Here is a 27,799-nt window from a genome sequence, read left to right on the forward strand (position 1 = left end):
TTTTTGTGTCAAGACATGCATGCTCAGACACAGGTGATGGGGATTGGTGATCAGGCTGCCTCTGGCAGCCACTTCAGCTAGCTGCATGCATGCCACTTGAATATCAGTGCGCACTACACTTGCAGTTGTGGTCCGACTGACAACTGCTATGGACAGTAGGCATAACACACCCCTGCTTCTGTGTGTGTGTGTGTGTGTGTGTGTGTGTGTGTGTGTGTGTGTGTGTGTGTGTGTGTGTGTGTAGGGGGGAATGCATTACCGTCCATGATTCTATGATTGAAGAGATGTCCTGGGGCGAAAGTGAACTGGCAACCGCACTATGTTCGGATTGCAAGGCAACTGGTGGTCAGTTTTGGTGATGTGGATGGGAGCCATCTGGCAGATGTCAAGAGCCCACGATGAAGGGTGCTGGCCTGGGCAGTACTAACGGTGGACTGGATAGGAGAGGCTCTGGTGATGGAGTGATGGAGACCTAGCTTCTATACCCACCATTGGAAGTGCCTGCTCAGCAGAGTGGAAGGTGCTAGCTCCTTCCACAAGAAGCAAACCCACCATCTGTGGTGATGAAGCCCTGACCACTGGGGTAGATGGGTATGACATGGCCTGCAAGACCTTGGAGCAGCCATGGCTGATGCAGTATGAGGCATTGGGCCCACGGCTCAAGGAGGGGTCCTACACCCACCGTGGGATGTAGCTGGTTGTCGTGGTGTGCCACTAGGTGATCTTCATTTCAAACTGCACTGGCTGTGGATGAGACGAAACCCAGCGAGCTTGCCTTCCAAACATCCTGGCCCAGACAGGTCACAAACTTAGCAAGATCAGTGCCACTGGAGGAGACCTGCGCAGCAGCAAAAGTTTGAGCAGTGTTAGTGGCTGACAAATGTGCAGCAGCTCAGTGGGACTCTTGGCCTCAGTTGGCATCACATCATACTGTAAGAGTTAAAAAAAGAATGAGAGAGCCTCCTTGCCCAGTACTTCAGCACCTGCATCTCAAATGCCTGGACAAGCCATGGAATGGAGGTGCTGTGACTTGGTGAATGCTGTTATGTGTACAAAAGTCCTTGAATCACAAACTGAGGACCATTTTCCAGAATGGGTGTAAGGGAAGCCTTATATGGAAAATATCGTAAACAGAGCCTCGATAGTTGCATCTGCTGTTATAGATAGATATCAAAAGTCATAAGGAATGGACTCTATCCCAAGGCTGCCTAGGGGCTGACCAGGCCTAAAAAAGGGTGTGGTGCTGCCTGCTGACATGAACACTTGTGGAAGTGTGTGAAAAGGGATTACACCTCCTGATCAATGCCTGGCCAAAACATTTGATGGCGCACCAACAGTTTTGTGCGAGACATCGGTCAGTGTTGCTGATGTAATAAGTGGAGGAACTCCCACCACAGAGCCATTGGGATACCAGCATGAGAAGTAAACCCCTCCATTGACAGGTGAATAATGTCATCAAGGAGGGAGAGATCATGACACAATGCATAAAAAATCTGAAGTGGGTCCGATATCAGGGCCATGTTGTAGCATGCCTATAGCCTGCTGGAGCAGTGATTCCACTGCCACAGCAGAGGCAATACAGGACATGATGACGGGAAAACTATTCTCCATGAGTCTTGTCTCCATATTCAGTCGAAAACAAAGCAGTTTCTCCTGGTCAAATCAGGGCCAGGACCCATTGGGATCTGGGTCAAGAACAGAGGTTGATGCGGAAGATGGTGAGAGATTTTGTCTGGTAAATATGCTGGCAGGCTAAAGGGGAAAATCAAGGGCTTATCGTTGGTAATTAAATGAAATGCCATACAAGAACTTAAAGAATTTTATAAGTTCAAGACATAGGCAGTAGCAAGAGCACTTCTTTTGCCATCTGGGGGGGGGGGGGGGGGGGGGGGTCAGGGGGGAGGGGAAGGTGGGGAGGGGAAGAGATCCACTGCTTGGGGCAGGCTGGCTGCTTGTGCTGTACAAAACAAGAGGGGCATGAAGGAAGTGGCATTCACTGTTTCTGCTGCTGATGACGTGTTTGTCCGAGTCGACCCAGTTGGCTTGTTTGTGCTGCAGCTACCTACTCTCTCCCAAGCATGATAGGCTCCATGTGCCAGGGTTGCATGCTTTCAACAATGGTGAAATCACTCCAAGCCTCTAACTGGTGGTCTGTAGCGTGAGAGACCTTGAGTGACTGTGCAGTATTCAAAACTTCTTCGAAAGTAGAGTCATCAAGCTGAAGGGCATGTTGACACACCACCTTATCTGGGGCTGAATGACTGATTGTGTCTCTGATCATGGCATCTGCATAAGACTCCTGAGACTTCACTGTGACGAACGACACTTAAAACTGAATTCGTGAAGCTCAGCCGCGCAGCTGCAATATGATAGCTGCGGTAGGAGGACAGCAAACTAGTCTTATCGAAAAAGGCAAGCACACTGGTACAGCTGTATGTCCCTGCTGTTGTTGCAGAATGGACTGAGTAAAGTCTAAATGAAAGAGCCGAATGGCAGAAAACCACAGAACCTGAAAAATGCAAGAATACGTCCCTTGTTGATACCACCCGTGTTCTAAGGAACACTAAGAAAGAGGCAGTCATAAGAGATACAATTTGTTGGGCCACAGAGTGACAACAAGATTACAATAAAGGTAGTTACATGTAAAGAACACACAAACAACTGAAGGCCTGGAGCCTTGTGCAAGTCCTTATATAGTCACTACCGTATTTACTCGAATCTAAGCTGCACTTTTTTTCCGGTTTTTGTAATCCAAAAAACCGCCTGCGGCTTAGAATCGAGTGCAAAGTATGCGGAAGTTCTGAAAAAAGTTTGTAGTTGCCACCACAACTAAGTTCTGCCATCGAATATATGTAAGCGCTACACAGGCATGCTTTGCAAGCTCAAAGATAAATACTGGCGCCAAAACCTATGCGTCAGTAAATAAATTTAAAAAAAAGGTGGAAGATGAGCTTTTTTCTCCGCCCCAAGTTTCGACCACTGCATTTTCATACATTATCCAACGAAGTAAATACAAGTTCCGTATTGTTCATCTTCAAATGTAGCAGCATTTCAATGTACTACGAAAATCCGACTGGCAAGACTGTTTGGGTTGTTTGTCAACATGGCCAACTGTACGTTCTGAATATTTTCCTACCTGAGAGAAGAGATGGTTGCTAATAGGAACTTTTATGTATTGTGAATCACATGCAGTATTCTCTTCACCGTAAGAATAATACGAATATAGTCATTTTGCCATGTATTGTTTCGTGTTTGCTGCTATCTCATTTAAATCCTGTCTGCCTAATCAACTACAAAACTAGAGTGAGACAACAGCAAACGCGGAAGAATATACATATCATGTCATGTTTATATTCGTATTATTCTTATGCCTAATAGTGGTACAGTCAGAAATGAAGCACGGCAATTGACTAGATTTTTAAATCTAAGATAACTCTAATTTCTGTGCGAATGTAATGTACTAAAGAGGCGTCTGCAAAGATTTTCAAATGGAGAAAAATTTTTGCTAAATCCTCATTCAGAACATCTATCATACACAGTCTGTTATTTGGTTCTTGTTGATCATTATCAAAGAAAGCAGCAGTGTAAGTAACAACAAATAGCAGTCTCTTGCCATTGTTTTGCTAATGAGACGATTGCTCTTTTGTTTTGTAATTGTAACTGGCGGTAGCGTGCACAAAAGCAAGCCATGCCTCGAGTGGCGACTGGTCATAAACACACATTATCAGAATGCGACAAAAAATGCATGACACTGTACAGTAATGCATTTTCAGCTTAGAGTGACATAAACACCTATAACAAAGAGAACGGTATCAGATCAAAGAAAAATAACCAATAAGTTCAAACCAGACGAAGCACGTGAAAAAGGAAGGGTACCCGTATAAATACGGACAGAGCGCCTGACGCATAGCAATGGCTACCTGATAAAGCTTAACTGCTAAGCTTACGTCTCGAACCAAACTACTGTAGCTGTATCGTCATTCATTCGACCTACATTGTGTCTCATATTACTATGGACCAACTTTGTTTCGACTTGGAGGTACGGCCTAAAACTTTTCTCTCTCCTTGAATTTCGAGTCTCAAATTTCAGGTGCGGCTTGGATTTGAGTAAATACGGTATCCCTGTCAGATGTTTCTGGCATAGTGCTGCATACACACAGTGGACTGTGTGATGAGAGTCACTGTCTGTGCTGCCCATTTCAGCCATCTGATGTAGTTGTAGGTGCACCGTTTGAATGTCGACGTGTACTACACTTGCCATAGTGGCCCGAATGATGTCCACTGTGGGTGGTAGGTGTGGTAACCAGTGGGATACTATGCACTCAAGTATAGTGCTATGTAGTTACTTCAGCCATTTCGTAGAACTGTTTTATCTTCAGTTTCTGGCTCTCCTTTTCTAAAATTGCACAAATTGTCACTATACCATTGCAGTTGGTTAATAAGTGGGCACAAACACCTATAACAACAATTGTAGTCTCTCACATTAAAGTTTGAGAATTTGTGTCAGGACATATTTGGTCAGTTCTCTTTTAGTGTGAAAGGTTCATATCCTGCACATATGTTGAACAAGAACTATCTAAAATAACAGTGGAGCACATCTTTCATATTTTAAAGAACCTTCAAAATAATAATCATCTATCATAGCTGATGCTGCTGAAGAATATTAAAATGTTAGTTAAAGACTGCAGAGTCAGACTGTCCCATAATATATGTATATAGCAGACAGTAACTGCATGATATGACTTTTGTCTCCTAGTATATTTACTATCGCTAATTTTACTGGCACCACTTAGATAATCTTTGTTATCCTTTTATTTCTTTTCATTCCCTTATTTCTTTCTAGCTAACTATTTTAAATAGGAAACATCATTTGAAGAATGTTATTTATTGCAAAACAGTAAAAACTGTGAAATCCTCAATGAAAGAATACTTGCCTGAACACCAAATTTCTCTTTACAGTTTCTTGTAAAGCTTCATGCTCCACATAGGAAACATACATAGAATACTTCTGTAATCTCTAGTGACCATTCCTACATATCAAAAATCACTTGCATCTAAATATTCCTGAATACAGGAGAGAGTTTTCAACAAATATTGTGGGGAGCATTGGAACACTGACAGATAAGGTGATTCCACATAGGATGGGACAACATATATGAAGAAACTGAATGGGTTTGGTTGACCAGTGCTAGCTGCTGATGACTAGAAATGACGAAGAAATTCGGAAGAAATACTTTAACTAAGTCAGAATGAGAAACAGAAAAGTTCAAGAATACTAAAATGTTCTAAAATATCGATTCATCATTACTGACAATTGTTCGAAGAACTACTTCAAAAAACATATGAGGGACATTGGATTAAAAATTATTGTTTTACATATGTGAATTTGAGGAGAAGTTCAAAATATATAAAGTTGATATTTCCCTTATATTTTTCTTACTGCTTCGAGAATAGCAAAGCCAACTTAAAGATAATCAAATATGCTTAGAAAGATTAGAGTTAAATGAAAAAATTCTTGATTTTGAACTTGGCTCTAGAATGAATACGAAAAGGGGGGAACTAGAGAAATATGCATAGTATGCCAAAATTTAAGTGTGTTTGTAAGTGCAGTGAAATATTCAGAGAGGAAATATGATACTCTGTTGCATCAGAAAGACATTAGCTAGTAACGAAAATTCTAAGAAAGTCTGAAATCTGCAAGCACGGTTTTGAATTATGATTTTTGAGGTTGTTGAAGATAGTAAAGAAAGCATACAATAATTTCTACAAATTTGAATTTGTAGGCCTAAGCATGTAAGGATTGAAATTCTGATGCCTAGATAAAATGCCCATGTCTTTGGAATATGAACTTGTGATCAGTTTAAGTATGCTAACAATAATAAAAAAAAAGAAGATAAATTTAGAATTTAATGCAAATTGAATAAGATGAGCTGAAATGACAATAGCAGTACTACAAAATTTGCATTTTGTTGCCACTAATATGAAATGTAGGATATTGTTCCAAACAGATAAAAGAGGAGCTTTAGTTAATTGATGTTTACCTGAGAAAGTAAACCTCCACTATGATTAAAACTGCTTCTTATTTGACTTTTTTCACATGGCACTCCAGCATTGCCATTGTGGCTATCAGCTATGCCTTGGTTAAGACTCGGACAACATTGGCAAAATGCATTTTGCGGGTGGCAGTTCAATTGACCACCAGTTATTGTACACAATAACAGATTATGTGTGCATCACATGGAAATTGCAAGTGGCAGATGCTTTGTTGTTGCGGACTGGAAATAGTGACATCGTGAGTTCTTATTGGGAGTTATAAGTTCCAAGATATGGAGTGTCAACTAATAAGTAATTTTAATCTAACTACAGAGCACATACAATGTTCGCTAAGGAAGTTATAAAAAAAGCTTTGAACTGCAAGTGTACCTCCATTTTCAAGTGGGTTTCATTCTTTTTAAAATGTAGATTGTTATTGCTGCTTTCAAATTACTTAAAATATTACTGCATAATTTTCTTCTGCAGGGAAGAAATGAGCCAGCTGTTTGTGAGTATCCGTGGCACCGGAGTTTCAAGCACGCTGGGTGGCTCAGTTGTGGGAATTGAAGGCACACAGTCACTAAGGAGAGCATCGAGCATACGCAGAACATTCACGGCTGGAGCTGCGGGTATCAAACGAAAATCTGTTTGCCTGCAAGTCAAGTTCACTGTGGTGAGTACACTGTTAACTCTTCACTGCTGATGCTTCTTTTGAATCAATCTGCACAGTGGAATCACTTTTTTTAAAGTAATGTTAACAGTTATTATTTTCTGACTGCTACTGGCAAAATGTTTGATTGCAAGAATTACTAATTTCCACCAGACGGAGAATGATGTGACACTGTATTTGCCTATCTCCTGAAATGAAAATGTAATTTAAGATATTGTAAGATATTCTCTCAGGTGTTCTTATGTCATAGACATAAGCTTCATGATAAAGTCTGAACATTTTTCCTTTAATTTGAACATCTTCAAATTAGAGTAATTTTCAAATTACTCCATATTACGTAAAATCAAGTACATGTCCATGATCAGCAAACTTGTTGTTTTTACGAGGTGTGTTTTTTAAGTAAGTATCGTTTTGAAATTAAAAAAAGACATGCTAAGATATTTCAATAATTTTATTTTTACATGAAAGCCTGTACCTTAATCTACTTTCCTACATCATTTCTGTCAAAACCACTGTTTTGACTTCGTCATTGTCTTGAAGACGCTGACCGCCCAGGTGTTTCTTCAAGTACAGGAACAGATGGTAGTCACTGGGCGCAAGATTGGGGCTGTACAGAGAATGATCTAGAGTTTTCCATCGAAAAGATGTGTGGAGATATTTGGTCTGATTCACCACGTGCAGAGGGCATTGTCTTACAGCAAAACGATGCCCTTGCTCAACTTCCATGGACTGTTGCTTCGATTCTGGTGTGACGTAGGCCACCCATGTTTCATCACCCGTAACAGTTTGGCTTAAGAAATCATCACCGTCATCATGGTACTGCTCAAGGAAAGTCAATGCACTGTCTAAATGTTTGGTTTTGGCGCATCCGTCAACATTTTCGGTACCCAACATGCGTGCAATTTTCGGTAATTCAAGTGCTCGGTCACAAGCCATACGAAACACTACGAGAAACATTAGGAAAGCAATCCCGCAATGAGGAAATCGTAAAGCGTCTGTTTTCTCTCACCTTATTGTCCACTTCCTGCACCAAACTTTCATTAACGACTGAAGGACGCCCACTCCATTGTTCATCATGCACATTTGTGCAGCCATCTTTAAATGCTCTCACTCACTTTCTTACCATTCCATCACTCATAATGTTTTCTCCATAAACTGCACAGATCTCATGATGAATATCGATCGCTTTTATCCCTTTAGCACTAAGAAATCTTATAACAGCCCATACTTCACAGTCGGCGGGGCTCATGATTATTGGAGGCATCTTAAACACTCAGTACACAGTGTAAACAAGGAAGAATCAAACTGTAATGACGTCAGTACATAGATTAAGGTACAGGCTTTGATGTAAAAAATAAAATTATTGAGATATCTTAGCATGTCCTTTTTTAATTTCAAATCGGTACTTACTTAAAAAACACGCCTCGTATCAGTCCAGGTTGATGTTACAGCATAATTTTATTAGTGGACTCAAAAATTTTAAAGCATATGGTATATGAAAATTTAAGTAACAGATTGTTCTTTAAAGTACAAGTTTATCAGCACTAATTACACCATAGGAATCAGCAAAATATAAATTACTGTCTAGATAAAAAGAATTTTGATAACATGACATGTGAAGTAATTTTGATACGTTATTGGGTAATTGTTGTCTAAAAGGAAGAAAAATAGTCTTTATTTACTCTAGCATCAGAACTAGTTGGGATACCCCTCTGTGATGAATGTGTAATGGATAGCAAGCATTGCTAGTCATATGCATGTTGTCAGTAGTACTATGTGAAGTAAATCTCTATATTGCTACCATCCAAACCACATCATGTAGATTTGGGATTGCTTTTTCCACCATCCACTTTTCACGGGCTACAGCAATAATCAAAAACTACACAAATAGGATGTACAAGACTAAGACTAAATATTTTCAAAGAGAAACTGGCAATATTGTGAGTTCCCACATTTTCACTGAAGGAAACTGCTTGAGTGTTTCTAAAGAAATGATATGTTTTAAAATACCTTAGTTAGAGATTTATATTTGTAGAAGCTGAGGCTAATGTGGATTAAACATGTGGTTTATGCCAGTCATTAATGTCTACATAGAAACCATTTGTAATATTTTTTCGTTTACTTTTCAAAACTTTAGGATCTACAGCAATTTTTTGCTCTTTCCTGCTTGCCCTAAAAGCATTGCTCTGAAAGTAAGAGAAATTTGTTGTGTATTTGCTATAGCTTAGAATTCATTGTGTAAAAATTATTATAGCCACGGTCTGTTGCAGTTTTATGTGATACTGTTACACATTTTCAGGATGGCCTTGTTGAAACACTACGAAGGACTCGGCTGAAGTTTGTGCACTGTTTCTTGCCCCAACATAATGCTGGGCTTTCTGATGCAAAGTCTCAGCTGCCACGTTCTGGCAGCACAGGGAATGCTGAGGATCTTGTTATCAATGTACCATTGCTTAGGTCTCAGGTATGTTTCTTGTGTTCCCAGAAGAAATGGGATTTTCTCTTGTGCACAGAAATAGTTACAAAGAATTATATGTTCATACATTTCACATTGTCAGCAGGCTGTCAATTTTTTGATAGTGTTGAATCTAGTTTTGTAAAACAAGATCTTCTTTTTCTATAATCCTAGCCATAAATGCTTCAGCACTCTTCAGTGGGTATTTGTTTTATCTACTGCCCAAAACTTAAGAGTTAAACTGATGCTAAGCAGTTACAGTGAAATTCAAAATTATGCCTGTACCATTGCTTACTATTTTCAAGTGTATATTTGTGCTGGTTTATTTCAATTTTGCTATTTGTTTTGCCTGTCCATCAGTGGTCATTGTATACTGACAGCATTGTCATACCATTCGACATGCATATAAACAAAAAGAAAAGATTTTCTCCCTAAGACTGAAAATTGGTAATATAATAAACTTTAAATAAATCCTGATTTACTTGCTGAATGGCATGTACACATAGGTCAGTAGAGGAAAATAAGATCACATCCCAGTAAAGAGATTGTGGTGGTGTATTTAGATCACATTATATCTGAATAAAAGCCTCAACAAAGTACACATACATCTCATTTATTAACCAGTAAAAATCAGGGTACGGAAAATAATAAATAAAGTGAACTGTAAAGTAACATTGACACATGGCATACCTGTTTCAGTATAATGAGGTCACTGGTAAAGATACAGGGTGCCATTCTCTTAGAGATTAAATTGTGGGACTGCAAAGACACTGAAACATAGAGCTCATTTGTCTGCAGCACAATGTGAGACATTGTTCTGTAATAAAATGGGTTGTACGTAATTTGCAACTGAAGATTAGTGCAATTATCCATATACAGAGAACATCTGTTTCACCTCAAAATGTTTGTGCTGCTGTTTTCTTCAAAATGTTGCACCTTTTTGACTTCCATCACATGCCTGGCTCCAAATCTGACATCTTGCAAATTCTTAGCAGACACAAGGACCCATCTTTATTTCTTGCTTTCATCCATAGTATTTTGTAATTTTGGTAGCGCAGCCTTATGTGGCCTACAGTACCACAGTCATGTATTTTGATCTCTTGTTGTAGGCACCACAGTCTTTGATTATTCTCTAGTTGCTTGGGTTAGTACCTTCTTTTATGTCATTAGATAGGTCTGTTTATTGGGAGATGGTCAGCTGTGGATGGCACTGGTCTCTGTCGGGAAACAACAAGAAATTGTATTGGGCACAGCTGACAGAATTCAGTTGTTGTCATAGGCTGGAATGTTGTCAGGGCAACTGAGTTTTGGGCTGTAATACATATGGAAACTTTGGATGCAGATGTTCTGGCCAATTTGACGACACCCAAGTGTGACTGGCAGTGATGGGTTTTCAATCTGGATAGAAGGCAAATGTTGGTATTGGCAGTATGGCTGTCTCCTTCTGCCTTAGCAACAAATACAAAGTGCTCTGTATTGCTTGGAACACATCTGAATTGTATTATGACTTCCGGAATGAGATTTTCGCTCCGCAGCAGAGTGTGTGCTGATATGAAACTTCCTGACGGATTAAAACTGTGTGCCAGACTGAGACTTGAACTCGGGACCTTTGCCTTCCATGGACAAGTGCTCTACCAACTGAGCTACGCAAGCACAGCTCACAACCCATCCTCACAGCTTCAATTCTGCCAGTATCTCATCTACTACCTTCCAAACTTCACAGAAGATCTTCTGTGAACCTTGGAAAACTAGCAATCTTGGAAGAAAGGATATTGCGGGGACATGGCTTTCCCACAGCCTGGAGGATGTTTCCAGAATGAGATTTTTCACTCTGCAGTGGAGTGTGCACTGATATGAAACTTCATGACAGATTAAAACTGTGTTCTAGACTGAGACTCGAACTCAGAACCTATGCCTTTCACGGGCAAGTGCTGTACCAATACCCTTTCTTTCAGGAGTGTTAGTTCTGGTTATAAGTACAAAATCAAATAAGGGTAATGCAGGTGTAGGTTTAATAATGAATAAAAAAATAGGAGTATGGATATGCTACTACAAACAGCATAGTGAACACATTATTGTGGCCAAGATAGATATGAAGCCCATGCCTACTACAGCAGTACAAGTTTATATGCCAACTAGCTCTGCAGATGACGAAGAAATTGAAGAAATGTATGATGAGATAAAAGAAATTATTCAGGTAGTGAAGGGAGAAGAAAATTTAATAGTCATGGGTGACTGGAATTCGACAGTAGGAAAAGGGAGAGAAGGAAACATAGTAGGTGAATATGGATTGGTGCTAAGAAATGAAAGAGGAAGGCACCTGGTAGAATTTTGCGCAGAGCATAACTTAATCATAGCTAACACTTGGTTCAAGAATCATGAAAGAAGGTTGTATACATGGAAGAACCCTGGAGATACTAAAAGGTATCAGATAGATTATATAATGGTGAGACAGATTTAGGAACCAGGTTTTAAATTGTAAGACATTTCCAGGGGCAGATGTGGACTCTGACCACAATCTATTGGTTATGAACTGTAGATTAAAACTGAAGAAACTGCATTAATGAGATAGGATCTGAATAAACTGAAAGAAACAGAGGTTGTACAGAGTTTCAGGGTGAGCATAAGGGAACAATTGACAGGAATGGGGGAAAGAAATACAGTAGAAGAAGAATGGGTAGCTCTGAGGGACGAAGTAGTGAAGGCAGCAGACGATCAAGTAGGTAAAAAGAAAAGGGTTAGTAGAAATCCATGGGTAACAGAAGAAATATTGAATTTAATTGATGAAAGGAGAAAATATAAAAATGCAGTAAATGAAGCAGGCAAAAAGGAATACAAACGTCTCAAAAATGAGATCGACAGGAAGTGCAAAATGGCTGAGCAGGGATGGCTAGAGGACAAATGTAGGATGTAGAGGCTTATCTCACTAGGGGTAAGATAGATACTGCCTACAGGAAAATTAAAGAGACCTTTGGAGATCAGAGAACCACATGTATGCTTTGAGGGATGAAATAGTGAAGGCAGCAGAGGATCAAATAGGTAAAAAGACGAGGGCTAGTAGAAACCCTCAGATAACAGAAGAAATATTGATGCAGTAAATGAAGCAGGCAAAAAGGAATACAAACGTCTCAAAAATGAGATCAACTGGAAGTGCAAAATGGCTAAGCAGGGATGGCTAGAGGACAACTGTAAGGATGTAGAGGCTTGTCTCACTAGGGGTAAGATAGATACTGCTTACAGGAAAATTAAAAGAAACCTTTGGAGAAAGAAGAACCATTTGCATGAATATCAAGAGCTTTGATGGAAACCCAGTTCTAAGCAAAGAAGGGAAAGCAGGAAGGTGGAAGAAGTATATACTCTTATAGAAGGGCGATGTACTTGAAGACAATGTCATGGAAATGGAATTGGATGTAGATGAAGATGAAATGGGAGATATGATACTGCGTAAAGAGTTTGACACAGCACTGAAAGACCTGAGTCGAAACAAGGCCCCAGGAGTAGACAACATTCCATTAGAACTACTGACAGCCTTGGGAGAGCCAGTCCTGACAAAACTCTACCATCTGGTGAGCAAGATGTATGAGACAGGCGAAATACCCACAGACTTTAAGAAGAATATAATAATTCCAATCTCAAAGAAAGCAGGTGTTGACAGATGTGAAAATTACCGAACTATCAGTGTAACATTTCACAGCTGCAAAATACTAACGTGAATTCTTTACAGATGAATGGAAAAACTGATAGAAGCCAACCTCGGCGAAGATCAGTTTGGATTCCATAGAAATGTTGGAACATGTGAGGCAATACTGACCCTACGACTTATATTAGAAGAAAGATTAAGGAAAGGCAAACCTACGTTTCTAGCATTTGTAGACTTAGAGAAAGCTTTTGACAATGTTGATTGGAATACTCTCTTTCAAATTCTGAAGGTGGCAGGTGTAAAATACAGGGAGCGAAAGGCTATTTACAATTTGTACAGAAACCAGATCGCGGTTATAGGAGTTGAGGGGTATGAAAGGGAAGCAGTGGTTGGGAAGGGAGTGAGACAGGGTTGTAGCGTATCCCCGATGTTATTCAATCTGTATATTGAGCAAGCAATAAAGGAAACAAAAGAAAAGTTCAGAGTAGGTGTTAAAATCCATGGAGAAGAAATAAAAACTTTGAGGTTCGCCGATGACATTGTAATTCTGTCAGAGACAGCAAAGGACTTGGAAAAGCAGTTGAACGGAATGGACAGTGTCTTGAAAGGAGGATATAAGATGAACATCAACAAAAGCAAAATAAGTATAATGGAATGTAGTCGAATTAAGTCGGGAGATGCTGAGGGTATTAGATTAGGAAATGAGACACTTAAAGTAGTAAAGGAGTTTTGCTATTTGGGGAGCAAAATAACTGACGATAGTCGAAGTAGAGAGGATATAAAATGTAGACTGGCAATGGCAAGGAAAGTGTTTCTGAAGAAGAAAAATTTGTTAACATCGAGTATAGATTTAAATGTCAGGAAGTCATTTCTGAAAGTATTTGTGTGGAGTGTAGCCATGTATGGAAGTGAAACATGGATGATAAATAGTTTAGACAAGAAGAGAATAGAAGCTTTCCAAATGTGGTGCTACAGAAGAATGCTGAAGATTAGATGGGTAGATCACATAACTAATAGGAGGTATTGTATAGAACTGGGGAGAAGAGGAGCTTGTGGCACAACTTGACTAGAAGAAGGGGTCGGTTGGTAGGACATGTTCTGAGACATCGAGGGATCACCAATTTAGTATTGGAGGGCAGCGTGGAGGGTAAAAATCGTAGAGGGAGACCAAGAGATGAATACACTAAGCAGATTCAGAAGGATGTAGGCTGCAGTAGGTACTGGGAGATGAAGAAGCTTGCACAGGATAGAGTAGCATGGAGAGCTGCATCAAACAAGTCTCAGGACTAAAGGCCACAACAACAACAACAACAACAACAACAACAACAGTTCTGGAAGGTTCGCAGAAGAGCATCTGTGAAGCTTGGAAGTAGAAGACAAGGTACTGGCAGACTTGAAGCTGTGAGGACGGGTCGTGAGTCATGCTTGGGTAGCTCAGTTGGTAAACCACTTGCCTATACAAGCCAAGGTCTCGATTTTGAGTCTTGGTCCGGCACACAGTTTTAATCTACTGGAAGTTTCATAGTATGACTTGTCTCTTGGCCATATGGATAATCTTTGTACAAAGTCTGGACAAACATAAAAGGCTGAAGCATGACTTGCAATTTTCAGTGTCATGTCTAGAACTGGGTGTGATCCTCTGATTTGGAGCTGAATGGATACTTAAACTGGGATCTCTCTCACAGAATTTTCTTCTCGAATGGTAATTTCTTGATCTCTCTTATCAGATATACAGCTGTAAGGCACCTTGAATAGATCAAACATTCATTACTTACTCAGGTCTGCTACTTTGAGTAACAGAGCATGTGTGGTACACACATGGAGCTTTCTAAGACTAAGGGAACACCAACACAGGCACAGCAGGTGGAGAGAGCAGGGAATCACTCCCTAATCAAGTAGGAGAATGTTTGCCCATTTATTGCAGAGGAGAAAATGTAAATGTAAATGTAGTATTAGTTACCTGCATATGTGTCAGAGGAAAAGTCCCAGAATTAGTCTCATTTGTCAACAGTAATAATGCCCACATAATACTCACAATAGAAAGTTGCAGATCAAACAATTTAATGGTCATTTGTTGTTGCTTTTATAAAGACTGAAAATCTCCTTTGTAGGAGTCAATGTGGGTTCTGCATACAGTATAAGAAGAGTCGGGTAATATGCTACTTTCTGGTATGTAATATATTTCTCAAAATAATAATTACGGGAGGGAAGAAAATAAAACTCTTACAGAGGCTTGTCAACAGTTCTTCCTTTGTGCAATTCAAAAAGAAGAGGAAAGGCAGAAGTGAAAATTGTACCCAAAGTTCCTTCTGCCATACATTACAGGTATTGACAGAGAACTGTAATATGCAGTTAATGTTCACATTTAACGTGGAGTTTTGGAATTGAGTATTACAAAGCAATTTTTGAAATAATGCAGTGTAGGCTTTCATGGCCAGTGGTTTTTCCTGTTACAATATCCAGGCTGACAGGCTGTGATTGAGGCATACATTTACTCACTAATGTTTTCTCCTCATCTGCAGAAATATCTTCAGAGGAGAAACACAGGCAATTGTGAAGAAAACTCAGAGAGCTGATTGTTTAAGACCAAAAAGAAAATGGTGAATTTTGTAGATTTGTAAAAGATCCACATTAGTCATTGGTGACAGCTAGTCTGCATAGAATATTTTGAAGCTGTGCTAAGGTATATAATGGAACCACAAAAAGTAGTAGTAACACCCCTTCAGCCAAACACAAGAGGAATGTAGAAGAGGGTATCAGTGATCATAAGTCAGTGGTTGCATCAATGACTACAAGTGTAATAAGAAATGCCAAGAAAGGAAGGAAAATATATTTGCTTAACAAGAGTGATAGGGCACAAATCGCAGAATATCTGAGTGACCACCATCAAATGTTCATTTCTGAGGAAGAGGATGTGGAACAAAAATGGAAAAAAATTCAGAAACATCGTCCAGTATGCCTTAGATAAGTTCGTACCGACTAAGGTCCAAAGCGAGGGGAAAGATCCACCGTGGTATAACAATCATGTACAAAAGGTACTACGGAAACAAAGAAAGCTTCATCATAGGTTCAAGAGTAGTCGAGTCATAGCTGATAAGGAAAAGCTGAACGAAGCGAAAAAGAGCGTAAAGAGAGCAATGAGAGAAGCATTCAACGAATTCGAACATAAAACATTGGCAAACAATCTAAACAAGAACCCTAAAAAGTTTTGGTCATATGTAAAATCGGTAAGCGGATCTAAATCCCCTATTCAGTCACTCATTGACCACGATGGCACCGAAACAGGGACGACCGAGGAAAGGCAGAAATACTGAATTCAGTGTTCCGAAACTATTTCACTGCGGAAAATCGTAACACGGTCCCTGACTTCAGCCGTCGCACGGATGCCAAAATGGAAAATATTGAAATAAACGATATCGGAATTGAAAAACAACTGCTATCACTTAGTAGCGGAAAAGCATCCAGACCAGACGAGATACCCTTAAGATTCTACAGTGATTATGCTAAAGAACTTGCCCCCTTTCTATCAGCAATTTATCGTAGATCGCTGGAAGAACGTAAAGTACCTAGCGATTGGAAGAAAGTGCAGGTCGTTCCCATTTTCAAGAAGGGTCATAAATCAGATGCGAATAATTATAGGCCTATTTCGCTTACGTCAATCTGTTGTAGAATAATGGAACATGTTTTGTGTTCTCGTATTATGACGTTCTTAGATAATACAAATCTCCTTCATCATAACCAACATGGATTCCGCAAACAGAGGTCATGTGAAACTCAGCTCGCCCTATTTGCCCAAGAAATTCACAGTGCCGTAGACACTGGCGAGCAGATTGATGCCGTATTCCTGGACTTCAGGAAGGCATTTGATACGGTTCCGCACTTACGTTTAGTGAAAAAAATACGAGCTTACGGAATATCAGACCAGGTTTGTGATTGGATTCAGGATTTCCTAGAAGAAAGAACACAACATGTCATTCTTAACGGTTCAAAATCTGCAGATGTAGAGGTAATTTCGGGAGTACCGCAGGGAAGCGTGATAGGACCTTTATTGTTTACAATATACATAAATGACTTAGTTGACAACATCGGTAGCTCCGTGAGGCTATTTGCAGATGACACGGTTGTCTACAAGAAAGTAGCAACATCAGAAGACTCGTACGTACTCCAGGAGGACCTGCAGAGGATTAATGCATGGTGCGACAGCTGGCAGCTTTCCCTAAACGTAGATAAATGTAATATAATGCGCATACATAGGGGCAGAAATCCATTCCAGTACGATTATGCCATAGGTGGTAAATCATTGGAAGCGGTAACGACCGTAAAATACTTAGGAGTTACTATCCGGAGCGATCTGAAGTGGAATGATCACATAAAACAAATAGTGGGAAAAGCAGGCGCCAGGTTGAGATTCATAGGAAGAATTCTAAGAAAATGTGACTCATCGACGAAAGAAGTAGCTTACAAAACGCTTGTTCGTCCGATTCTTGAGTATTGCTCATCAGTATGGGACCCTTACCAGGTTGGATTAATAGAAGAGATAGACATGATCCAGCGAAAAGCAGCGCGATTCGTCAAGGGGACATTTAGTCAGCACGAGAGCGTTACGGAGATGCTGAACAAGCTCCAGTGGCGGACACTTCAAGAAAGGCGTTACGCAATACGGAGAGGTTTATTATCGAAATTACGAGAGAGCACATTCCGGGAAGAGATGGGCAACATATTACTACCGCCCACATATATCTCGCGTAATGATCACAACGAAAAGATCCGAGAAATTAGAGCAAATACGGAGACTTACAAGCAGTCGTTCTTCCCACGCACAATTCGTGAATGGAACAGGGAAGGGGGGATCAGATAGTGGTACAATAAGTACCCTCCGCCACACACCGTAAGGTGGCTCGCGGAGTATAGATGTAGATGTAGATGTAGAAACAGACTGATACATCAGCCATAATAAAACACATTCTGTAGTGGGGAGACTATGAAATAAGTTTATATATTATCCAAAACAAAGCATATCATATTTGCTTGTACAGACAAGCAATAGAAGCTTGTAAACTCCAGAATAATTTTAACTGTGTGAACAAAGGAGTGAAATGAAATAATACATGTATGCTGAGTCTAAACAGAATGTAATAGTAAATTTTAATGGTAATTTACTTGTATTTGAGGATTTTTGTCATCTGTCAGAGATTCATATGCATTTCACATTGTGTTAAAAATACAGGTATACAGGTTATAACAAAGTTATAAATTTGGCCCCTACAACTTTTTCTCTGCAGTTCTAGGTGTTCATCCTTGAAGATTCTCCTAGAGACAAGGACAAAACATTAGTAAATAGTATGATGCACTGGCTATGGCCTCAGCCCAGGTGTTTTAACAGAAACAATTTCTGAAATATTCATGATGATTTGATGATGTTGGATTTAGGATGCTCAACAGCATGGTCTTCAGTGCCCCTACCGAAAGTCAATATACACATCACATAGGTTGAACTGTGCTTCATCTCACTAGTGAAAGTGGTGCAACAATTTTTCAGGTCCATACATTAAACAGATTTGTTCAAAATGCCTATATTAAAACAGATAAGTGGTTTGCATGTATTAAAAGCCACTGATTGTTTATGCTATGCTATTTGTTACATGAATGGCTGACTACTAAAACAAAAAACAGGCATTGCAGAAACTTTCCACTCGGAGCTCATTGATTTACTTTCCCCAGCGCTGTAGGTAGGAGACCAGACATTTCACAAAATTTTAAAATGTGTGTTACATCACTGGCCTTGTCAGCTAGGATGGTAGACAAGTTTCCAGCCAAACAGAGAATTGCTCTCATGTCAGCATATGAAACACATGTATTGTATGTTTCACAATGAAAAACTCATTCATACAGAATTGCAAACTACTTCATATTCACTCAGTGTGGTTGTCTTCATTGGCAGCTGCGAGGAGCGCAGCTGGTGGAGGCAGTGCGCCTGCACAAGCAGGGCTTCCCTAAGTTCCTGCCCCTCTCAGAGTTCCGCAGGAGGTTCCGCCTGCTGGCTCCCCCTGAGGCAAGACCCACCAGCCCTGTACCAGATGAGAGGCGAGCCGTCGAAGAGATGCTGCTCGGCATTGACACCGACCCCTCCGGGTACCGCGTCGGGCTCAGTCAGGTAGGCACTTCAGTTTCCATGAAGCATTTTATTTAAGCTTTTTCATGCTTCTTTGTTATAAGTAACAGTGAGCGGTTTGATAAAGGTCCTGACAGGTAAGCTCAGAACTGTTATTATTACAAATTTCCAGAATGAGCACAATAGCTAAACACAGTTTTATAAAATTAATTGAAAGGTGCTGCACAAATGGGAGAAAATATTTTGCCACACAAGGTATGTCACTAATTTTGGAACAGTGAAACTGTGAGAGTTCAATATAAGCTGATGTTTGAGACGTGGGTTTAAGCAAGTCCATGAACCTGCATATCATAAGATATCTGCTAGAAAGATGTTTAAGGTACTAAGTATGCAGAGATGATATACATGAAGTAGGAAACCTGTGAGCTGGACGCAAAGACCTTGGTACTGCACAGAGTTTTAGTACAGTTTTTCACAAGCCACTGGTGATGGAATTCATTCAGGTAGAGTCATCTGATGCAGCTAAACTGCTGTTCAGTAGCTCCACTGGTGGAAGATGGAATCGACAGTGAATATGATGCTAATGTAGAGTATTTATTTGAAAATCATAATGTGTTGGCCAGGCCTCTTGATGTCAGTAAATGCACATGAGCCACACACAACGGTTCAAGTGGGATCCTCCAGTAGGAGCCTTACCTATTTCGAGCTTGAATTGCTTTCCCATTTCATATACATTATGTTGTTTGTTGGAGACTTCACTAATCACGTACTACACTTTTATAACCTGATTGCTCATCTAGATTACAGTTTTACATTTCCTCGTGGCTGGATATAGATCAGAACAGCTGTCTTTGTATCTGCTAAACCTGTATTATAGTGTTAACATATGTATTACATACAGTTTGATATTACTTGCATTTGGCCGACTTAGTATTATTGACATTAAGCTTGAAGTTGAGAAATGTGTGTTTTTGAATGTGGATAATATTTAAATTGATACATTACTTATGTAACCAATGTGATACAGTTTTAGCAGGTCCACAGACACAATTGCACAAAAAATTGAAAGTGATTGTACTGTAGATATATTTATGCAGTCCATAAATATGTACATCATTCAGTGGTTTTCACATAAAAATCAAATTATCTTTAGTCAGGGCTACATTCCACAGATAGCATTCATTTTTTCATATGAATTTGTTTCACAAAACATTGCACTGCATTCCTTATCTATGTTTATTGCAGAGATTCAAAAGTGACAGATGTGATAACCAACCTGATTTTTGTTCTCTCTTCTTGTTTGTCTCCTCATTAGCACAGCAGTCTATAGCTGTAAAACTGAAAAACACAAATGAATAGTGATTGTGTTTATTCAATAATGTACGCCACACCACAATTTTTGACACACTTTCTCACATATTTATTACATTTGATGTTGCATTATTGGGACAATGACCAGTTTCTTAACTTCGTAAAATCAAATTAGCTATATGTCCAATAACAGTTCAGTGGCAGAATTTGTTAGGTTAATTCTAATGTTGTTGTTGCACAGTTTTTGGAAAAAACTGTATTGGATTGATAGTTCCTGTCTGTCACTCAAAACAAAATTACCAACTGTGGCACAGAAGACAGTTAATGTTTACATCGTGCATCAATGTAAACAATGTCTTCCAGTGATTGGTCAGAAAAATTGTACAGATATATTTCACTCAGTGCAGCCCTTGATGAAGATCATAACATACAACAATCAATCATTCCAATGAAAATTGTGGTCCAACTTTCTTTATTTACAACATAATTCAGTCTACATTTTCAGACTTGTATTAGAGAAATCACTAGTTGATTCTTAGGAACCAACATTACTAAGTTTTTATTGGTACTGATATACACAGTTTCAAAGAAATGTTAGCATAGTTAGCCTAGCTTCAACAGACTTCTGTGGATAGATTGCACATAGATATTACCCAAGTAATTACAGGGAACGGACTGAGAATTGTGGGCGGCACTTAAGTGTTTCAAGATAATTTGTAAGACAGTTGTGGTAGATTGTGCCACTTAAGATGGATTATGAATATTAACAGTTATTTTGTTAGTAAAATACATTATGGTGTGGAAATTGGAAAAGTTTACGAACCCAGTTTATGAATCCATGACTTACAGGTGCAAGTGCCGAATATAAAACTACAGTAAATTAAACAAAAATGTTAATTAATGGTTTAATCTATAAGCAAAGTATGCCACCTTCTGCATAAAATTCAGGACAACAGAAGTATAATGGCAAAGATCGTACTCTAACAAACACAGAGGTAAAATCTGCAATGGAAAATGTGATGACTTCTGATCTTTAATGTTAATTATCCAGGAAATCAATTAGTTTCCCAGAAAGTGAAATATGTTACTAAAAGTTGGAATGCCAGTCTTTTTAATGGGTTTGTCAGTATGATCATATCTATCTATTAGCTCCCTCTTCTATTTTGCATTTAGAAGTTCAGTTACACATACCTTTGATTAAAAAAACTTTCATGGAAACTAGAGCATCAGCACATTGAAAACAATAACTTAAACAACAAATTCAAGTGAAATTCAGTGTAGATAATGTTTTGAAATATTTATGTACATGCCACATGTAAATTATGTAGCCAACAGTTTCGAGATAGGATAAAATCAGAAAAAAATTATTATCTGGAGCTATAATCATAAAAGAAAGAGTAATTGTAACTTATGATATCTCGTGTGGAATTGGAATTTGTTGGGGTACTTGTTAAATACTGTATTGAATGTATGTAATTATAGTCCCTCATTTATATCAATTTATTGTAGATTATAGGAGCAATAAAGTAGCATATAGCTGAAAAAAATTAACAAGTTTTCCCAGTTTTGAAGATGGGCTCAAGGACATATATACAGAGGTATTGATTCAACTTTGGTACCAATTCCATGAAATGTCATTTTCTCACTTTGTTCGTGAGCCCAGAGAACTGCTGTAGATAGCAGCTGTCAAATCATTACAGTGGTTTTGCTGACTTTAAGTATTGTGAAAAAGTTCTGTTCAGCAACTTTGTAAAAACATAATCACAAAATATCAGAATGAGTATACAGCTTGATTGAAGACTTCTCAGAAGATGAAACACACTGCCATTTGCAGTGGGAATGGGGAATGCCATTAACAGAGATTGTCTCACAGCTGATATTTTCTTGTATAAGCCTGTACATTGTTGGTGCACATGCTCAAGCCTGTAAACTTTGGTTTGTTTGCTCAACCCAGCACTATTGACAGTCGATTGAGTCTCAAGCAGTTTGTGAACAGTACAAATGCTTTTGCAAAATTATCCTATAGACAGTCAACCACAGTACTAGCATAATGTGCTTGATCATGCATCGTGTGCAATCTTCCAGTTTTGTTTCTAGCTGCCTTAATGGCGATTCCCTTCACAAGCTACTACACAACAGCTACAGCGAGCTGAAGATGAAAAGTTTGTGTGTGAAATAACATGTGAAGGTGCTTTTACATGGACCATATTTAATCGCAATGAGTGGTTGCAATAATGTTGCTACCAACATTGCTGCAGTGTGGCTGTGGTACATGGCAGTATTGTGATAAATGTGAGCAGTGTTGCTTATAGATCTAGTTGTTGCAGGTAGTTGCTGATGTATTGCTGAGTTGCTGAGGTGTTGTCAGCGTTGTACACCAAGGATGGAGAATATTTCATACAGTTGGAAAGTACCTCTGTCGTTTCTTGTAAATGATTCCCTCTTTCTCAGCCTTGCTTCCACTATCTCAAGCCGATGGTGCTGCAGTGCCAAACCATGTAATATGAGCAATGAAACAATATTACTCTGCTTCATTTTGGAAAATGGCTGCATAGTTGGACAAACTTGATTTGTCTGCTGGAATGTAGAAGTGGCAAATGAGACAACCATGAATTCCATAAATGTGATTCGTACGTCTACGACTAAATCTATGAAACATAGGAAGTAAGGTATAAAAATATCAAAATCTTAAAAAGGACATTCTTGCTGCTGCTGTCATAGGTCTGTAGTAGTGATCCATAATTTTTCTGTGTAGTTTCTTAACATTTCTCAATTTTTTTGTGGTTTCATCACGTATATTCCTGTGTCTGGGAGCAGCAGCTTGCTAGCTGTCCTTTTTCTAAAGTCTTTGTTTATATTACTTTTCATGTCCCATAACTCTGGTCATAGATGTAGTCTGTTATACTCATAGTTCCATCACTGCACTAAAGAACATAAACATTTCATTTTTATTTCAAACTAATTTAATTAATTGCTCAAGTCGTAGCACCAAAGTGCCACAAAAGCCTACTACGGTACCGAGAGGCACATCAGTGAGAGGTAGGCCTACACATTAAAGAGGTACCGGTACATCATACTTGTGTATGAAGTACTTGGGGCCAACAATTTTTGGTTTAATTGCTTACAAATGTGTGGTGCTGTGGGACTGGCACTGTAGAGCGAAGACTTTTGTCTTATCTGCAACAAGACATGCAGAAGCAACTAGTACAGTCTTGTCCAGCCTCCTGACAGAGAGAGTGGTTAAATAACAATTTATAATTACAATTGCAGATTTGGACTGCTCGCAAAATTACAAGTCTTATGATGTAGGTCATAGGTTGCTCAGATTATCAGTTTAAAAGTGGATTGCTCAAATTATTAATTCAAAAGTCACTGTAAATAACTGATGAATAAATGTTATCAAACCAATTTTCTGTGGTAAAAATGGGGGTGGAGTAATTTTACAGACCACCAATCAATTCTTTCCAATAATATCAAACAATGGAAAATCCAGGATGAAATATTGACAATATTATGAAAAGGATGGATTGCTACTCACATTATAGAGGAAATAAGAAATGTTGAGTTGCAGACAGGCACAATAAAAGTACTGCTAAACAAGTAGGCTTTCGGCCAAAAAAACGCTTCTTCTGAATTAGTCCAACTCGTGCATGTGCACACACATTCATGTAAGTGCAACTCACAAATACATGACCACTGGCAGCCGAGGCCAGAGACACTTGTCATATGTGTGCGATTAGTATTTGTGTGAATGTGTGTCTAATTCAGAAGGAGGCTTTCTGGCCAAAATCTGACTTGTTTAGCAGTCTTTCTGTTGTACCTGTCTGTTACTTAACAATTCCACTATATGGTGAGCAGCGATCTATCCTTTTTAATATTATTTTGAAAAGGAAAATTGCTACTTACCGTATAGCGGAGTTGCTGAGTCGCAGATAGGCACAATGAAAAGACTGTCACAAATGAAGCTTTTGGCCATTAAGGCCTTCATTAACAATAGACATTGATACATACGCATATGTCTAATGTTGATGAAGGCCTCAATGGCCGAAAACTTTATTTGTGACAGTCTTTTTGTTGTGCCTACCTGCGACTCGGCACCTCTGCTATATCGTAAGTAGCAACTTTCCTTTTCATAATATTGTTACATTCTATCCTGGATTTTCATTTTGTTTACTTTTCATAATATTATCATTTCTAATATCATGCTAGATAGTATAATGTTGCAGAGGCTTCCAAGCCGTTAGTCTGACTTTCAAACCAAGACTGCCTCGAGGCATCAGGATACCAGACACAGAATTTTGTTCTTATGTGGGCCACAGCCGCAATATGTTCTAAGAACAAAAAGATGATTGGGGCAGATTGTAATCTATGTATTGTGTGTACTGTTAGCTAATTTCGAAGTCAGTCATTTTCAAGTATTTATCACAAGCCTAAAGTGTGAAGCTTGACCACTGGTCAAAATTAGCTAATAGCACAGGCAATAAACAAATTACAGCCTATTTGAATCATGTTTTCTTTCTTAGATACCATACATTCCAGCCTTTGCAGAGTTGGCACCTCTTCAGTCTCTTCCAACCTCTGAGCAGGGAGTCCAGGCTATCACTGGCCACATCAAATTCTAACTACCCTCTTGGTAGGTTTGCTATGGGGGCACTTTCTGCCAGAGGATGCCTGCTGTATTGCAGCACCAGAATTGATAAAAGGGACGACAGATGCTCTCGCCACCCTGTCGGTTGCACTTGTTAGATGGAGCTACTTATTAAACAGATCCACTTCCCGATCAGCACTAGGATTGACGTTGTCCCATTTTCATGCCTGTGTTCATGCTTCCTATACTTCATGGTGGCAATGATCTGTGCAGCTTGTCTCAGTACTATCTTTGTGCAGTAATACAATTCATGATTAATTCATTCTGATTTCTTAGTAACGCTTCTGCTAGTGTCTCAATTCATAGGTATGATGAAGCTATTGGTGTTTCCATGATGATTAAATTGGTGCAGTCTCTGCCTGGGCCTTAGTCAACACTAAACTTTTGCTTATTAATTATTTCCAACAAAAACACTCAGCTCTCTCTCTCTCTCTCTCTCTGTCTCTCTCTCTCTCTCATTTGGGACTGGAAGAGTTATTCATACCCTCTAGTGTGTGTATACAACTATTTCTGTTAATTTGTGTATGCAATTATTTCTGTTAATTTGTGTTGCCTTGCAGCAATATGTTGTTTGTGTCTAGTTGTTGCTTTATATATTACGTTTGGAGTAACCAGTATTAGATTGAAAGAGGATGTCATGCATTCATTGTGTTGTTGATCAATATATTCGAATTTTTACCGGGTATTTCTGTCGTCTGGTCTGTATTATTCTCCTGTTGCTTGGTATAAAAAGTTCTGTTTAGCCACCAGAAACCACTGTGAGACTAAACAGCAGATTAGAAGGTGAGACCAAGTGTTTCAACTAATGGGAATCAGGGATTGATATTTTGATCACTCTCACAACCAATCCTTTTCCCATTTTTTATCAACCAGCGACACCATAGTTAGCTCCATCTACAATATGTATGGTATGTTAATGAGTTAATATATTCACAAGCAGTTCACTTTAAAAAGAACAGATCTGATAAGCTCATTTTATTTATTTATTTTTTCATGTTAAGTTTTCTCCTTTTGCCGGCTGGTGTGGCTGAGCGGTTCTAGGCGCTTCAGTCTGGAACCACACGACCGCTATGGTCGCAGGTTCGAATCCTGCCTCGGGCATGGATATGTGTGATGTCCTTAGGTTAGTTAGGTTTAAATAGTTCTAAGTTCTAGGGGACTGATGACCTCAGATGTTATGTCCCATAGTGCTCAGAGCCATTTGAACCATTTTTTTCTCCTTTTGTGATGCAGATATAACAGATTCCCCCATTCATTTCCAGCAGCTTGCTTTTGTCCATTTCATGGCTATACTGTGGCCCATGCAAATCGTTTTTGTCAGGAAATGTATTGCCACAAACATTGCGAGGCAACTATTGGCACCAGTGCTGCTGGACATCGGGCAGCAATCGGTGTGGTAAGCAATGTTGCCGGGCAACAGTGACAGGTTACATTATCGGTAAAATGCATTCTTGTGGTGAACCGGAAGGTTCAATGCAAAGCGATTGATCTCAAGCCTCTGCATCTGGGTGCGTGGCGTACCGTGTGGAAATGCCCTAAGACACCCACTAGACATGCTACATTCACGCGTGCGTCTTACGAGCGTGTAGAACTATGTGCGAAAGTTGGTGCGCCAGCAGGCGTGGGATGGGTGGACCAGTGGAACAGCCGTGTTTGGGACGGGGCGGGCCCGTTGGCCGCCGCCCACGCCAGAGGCCAGCGGCCGATTTCACGCGATAGCCGCTGCTGGTGCGTGCGGCTCGAGTTCACTGACATTCAGGGGCGCAGCGAGAGGAGAGGAGAGTAGGGGCCAAGTGCACTTGCTGCCGACGCTGCTGCTGCAGCAACTACCTGCTCTCTCCGCGACCGGTTCCAGCACTCGTCAACAAACCAGCACCGACACTAGCGAAGAAAGACAATAAAAGGAAGCGGCAGGCGATAGCTGTAGCTCCCCAGGCGGCGGATCGCTGCTTTCGCTCATTATCTCTCTTATTATATAGCTGCAGCCTCCGACGCGACGCGACGCGACATCACGTGAAGAGGCAGTTTTCTTCCGCCGGGCGGTAATTATTATTCGGCCGACCGGCGTGGTAGCCGATCAGCGGGGGGCAGCGCCACTTGCATGAAAATAAAACCCGGCTGCCCCTAGCGGTGTCTGGGAGAACCAATACATGTAGCGGTACCTCAGCGACGTCTTCCATCACTGCGGGAGTTAATGGTAGCTTACATTTTTAATAAGCCCTGCCGTCCCCTCCACACACACACACACACACACACACACACACACACACAGCGCCCGAAGATGATGAGCTCTTTCCTATTCCGCGCTTACGTGTATCTATTACAGTGAGCGTTCCAGATTTATGGAGAAGAAAGAAAAGGCTTTACTTCATCCATTATAAACGGTGTTTTTAGAAAGCCTGCAATAACAACTTTGATGTAGGAACGCTGGGCGCTACGGGTAATCCTATCTTACTGGGTTTCAGCTTCCATTTTTAAACTGAATTTTTCACAATCCAGCCACGCTGGGTCGACTCATCAAAAGAACAACCTAGAATTTTTATCCTTTTTCCTAGAAACTTCGAAACAGTTCATTTTTTACGCTTGCATAAAATACTGTACCAGACATTTTTTCATGCTTAGCACGATGCGTTTCAAGATATCACTCCTACCTTCCAAGTTGTATGGGAGTTTAAATTACTATTGTACGCCGATTGGCCAAAACATAATGACCACTCAAATGTATCAGTTCCTTTGACGATGACCAGTTTCAATCAGTAATGACCAGATCTGTTCTACACAATGTCCTAATGTGATAAGGCCGTAATGGAATCGTCGAAACATATAAATATACTCAGCACAGCATCGTCACATAGATCTAAAATATGGTGTAAAAGGGCCACATCGTCCACACAGTCATTTTGCAACTGTTCATATTCGGGACTATGTCG

General features: G+C 39.7%; 1 protein-coding gene across 1 annotated transcript in view; it reads left to right on the forward strand.

The window, feature by feature from the left end:
* Positions 1-27,799, forward strand: part of LOC126419684 (unconventional myosin-XVIIIa) — a 1,310,501-nt gene that overhangs the window by 1,123,550 nt on the left and 159,152 nt on the right. The window contains exons 14-16 of the mRNA XM_050086870.1: positions 6,520-6,706; positions 9,003-9,167; positions 18,740-18,952. Of these exons, the coding sequence (XP_049942827.1) occupies positions 6,520-6,706; positions 9,003-9,167; positions 18,740-18,952 (565 nt within the window). The remainder of the gene's footprint in view (positions 1-6,519; positions 6,707-9,002; positions 9,168-18,739; positions 18,953-27,799) is intronic.

Source organism: Schistocerca serialis, chromosome 9 (assembly GCF_023864345.2).
Source record: "Schistocerca serialis cubense isolate TAMUIC-IGC-003099 chromosome 9, iqSchSeri2.2, whole genome shotgun sequence".
In the NCBI taxonomy this organism is placed as follows: domain Eukaryota; kingdom Metazoa; phylum Arthropoda; class Insecta; order Orthoptera; family Acrididae; genus Schistocerca; species Schistocerca serialis.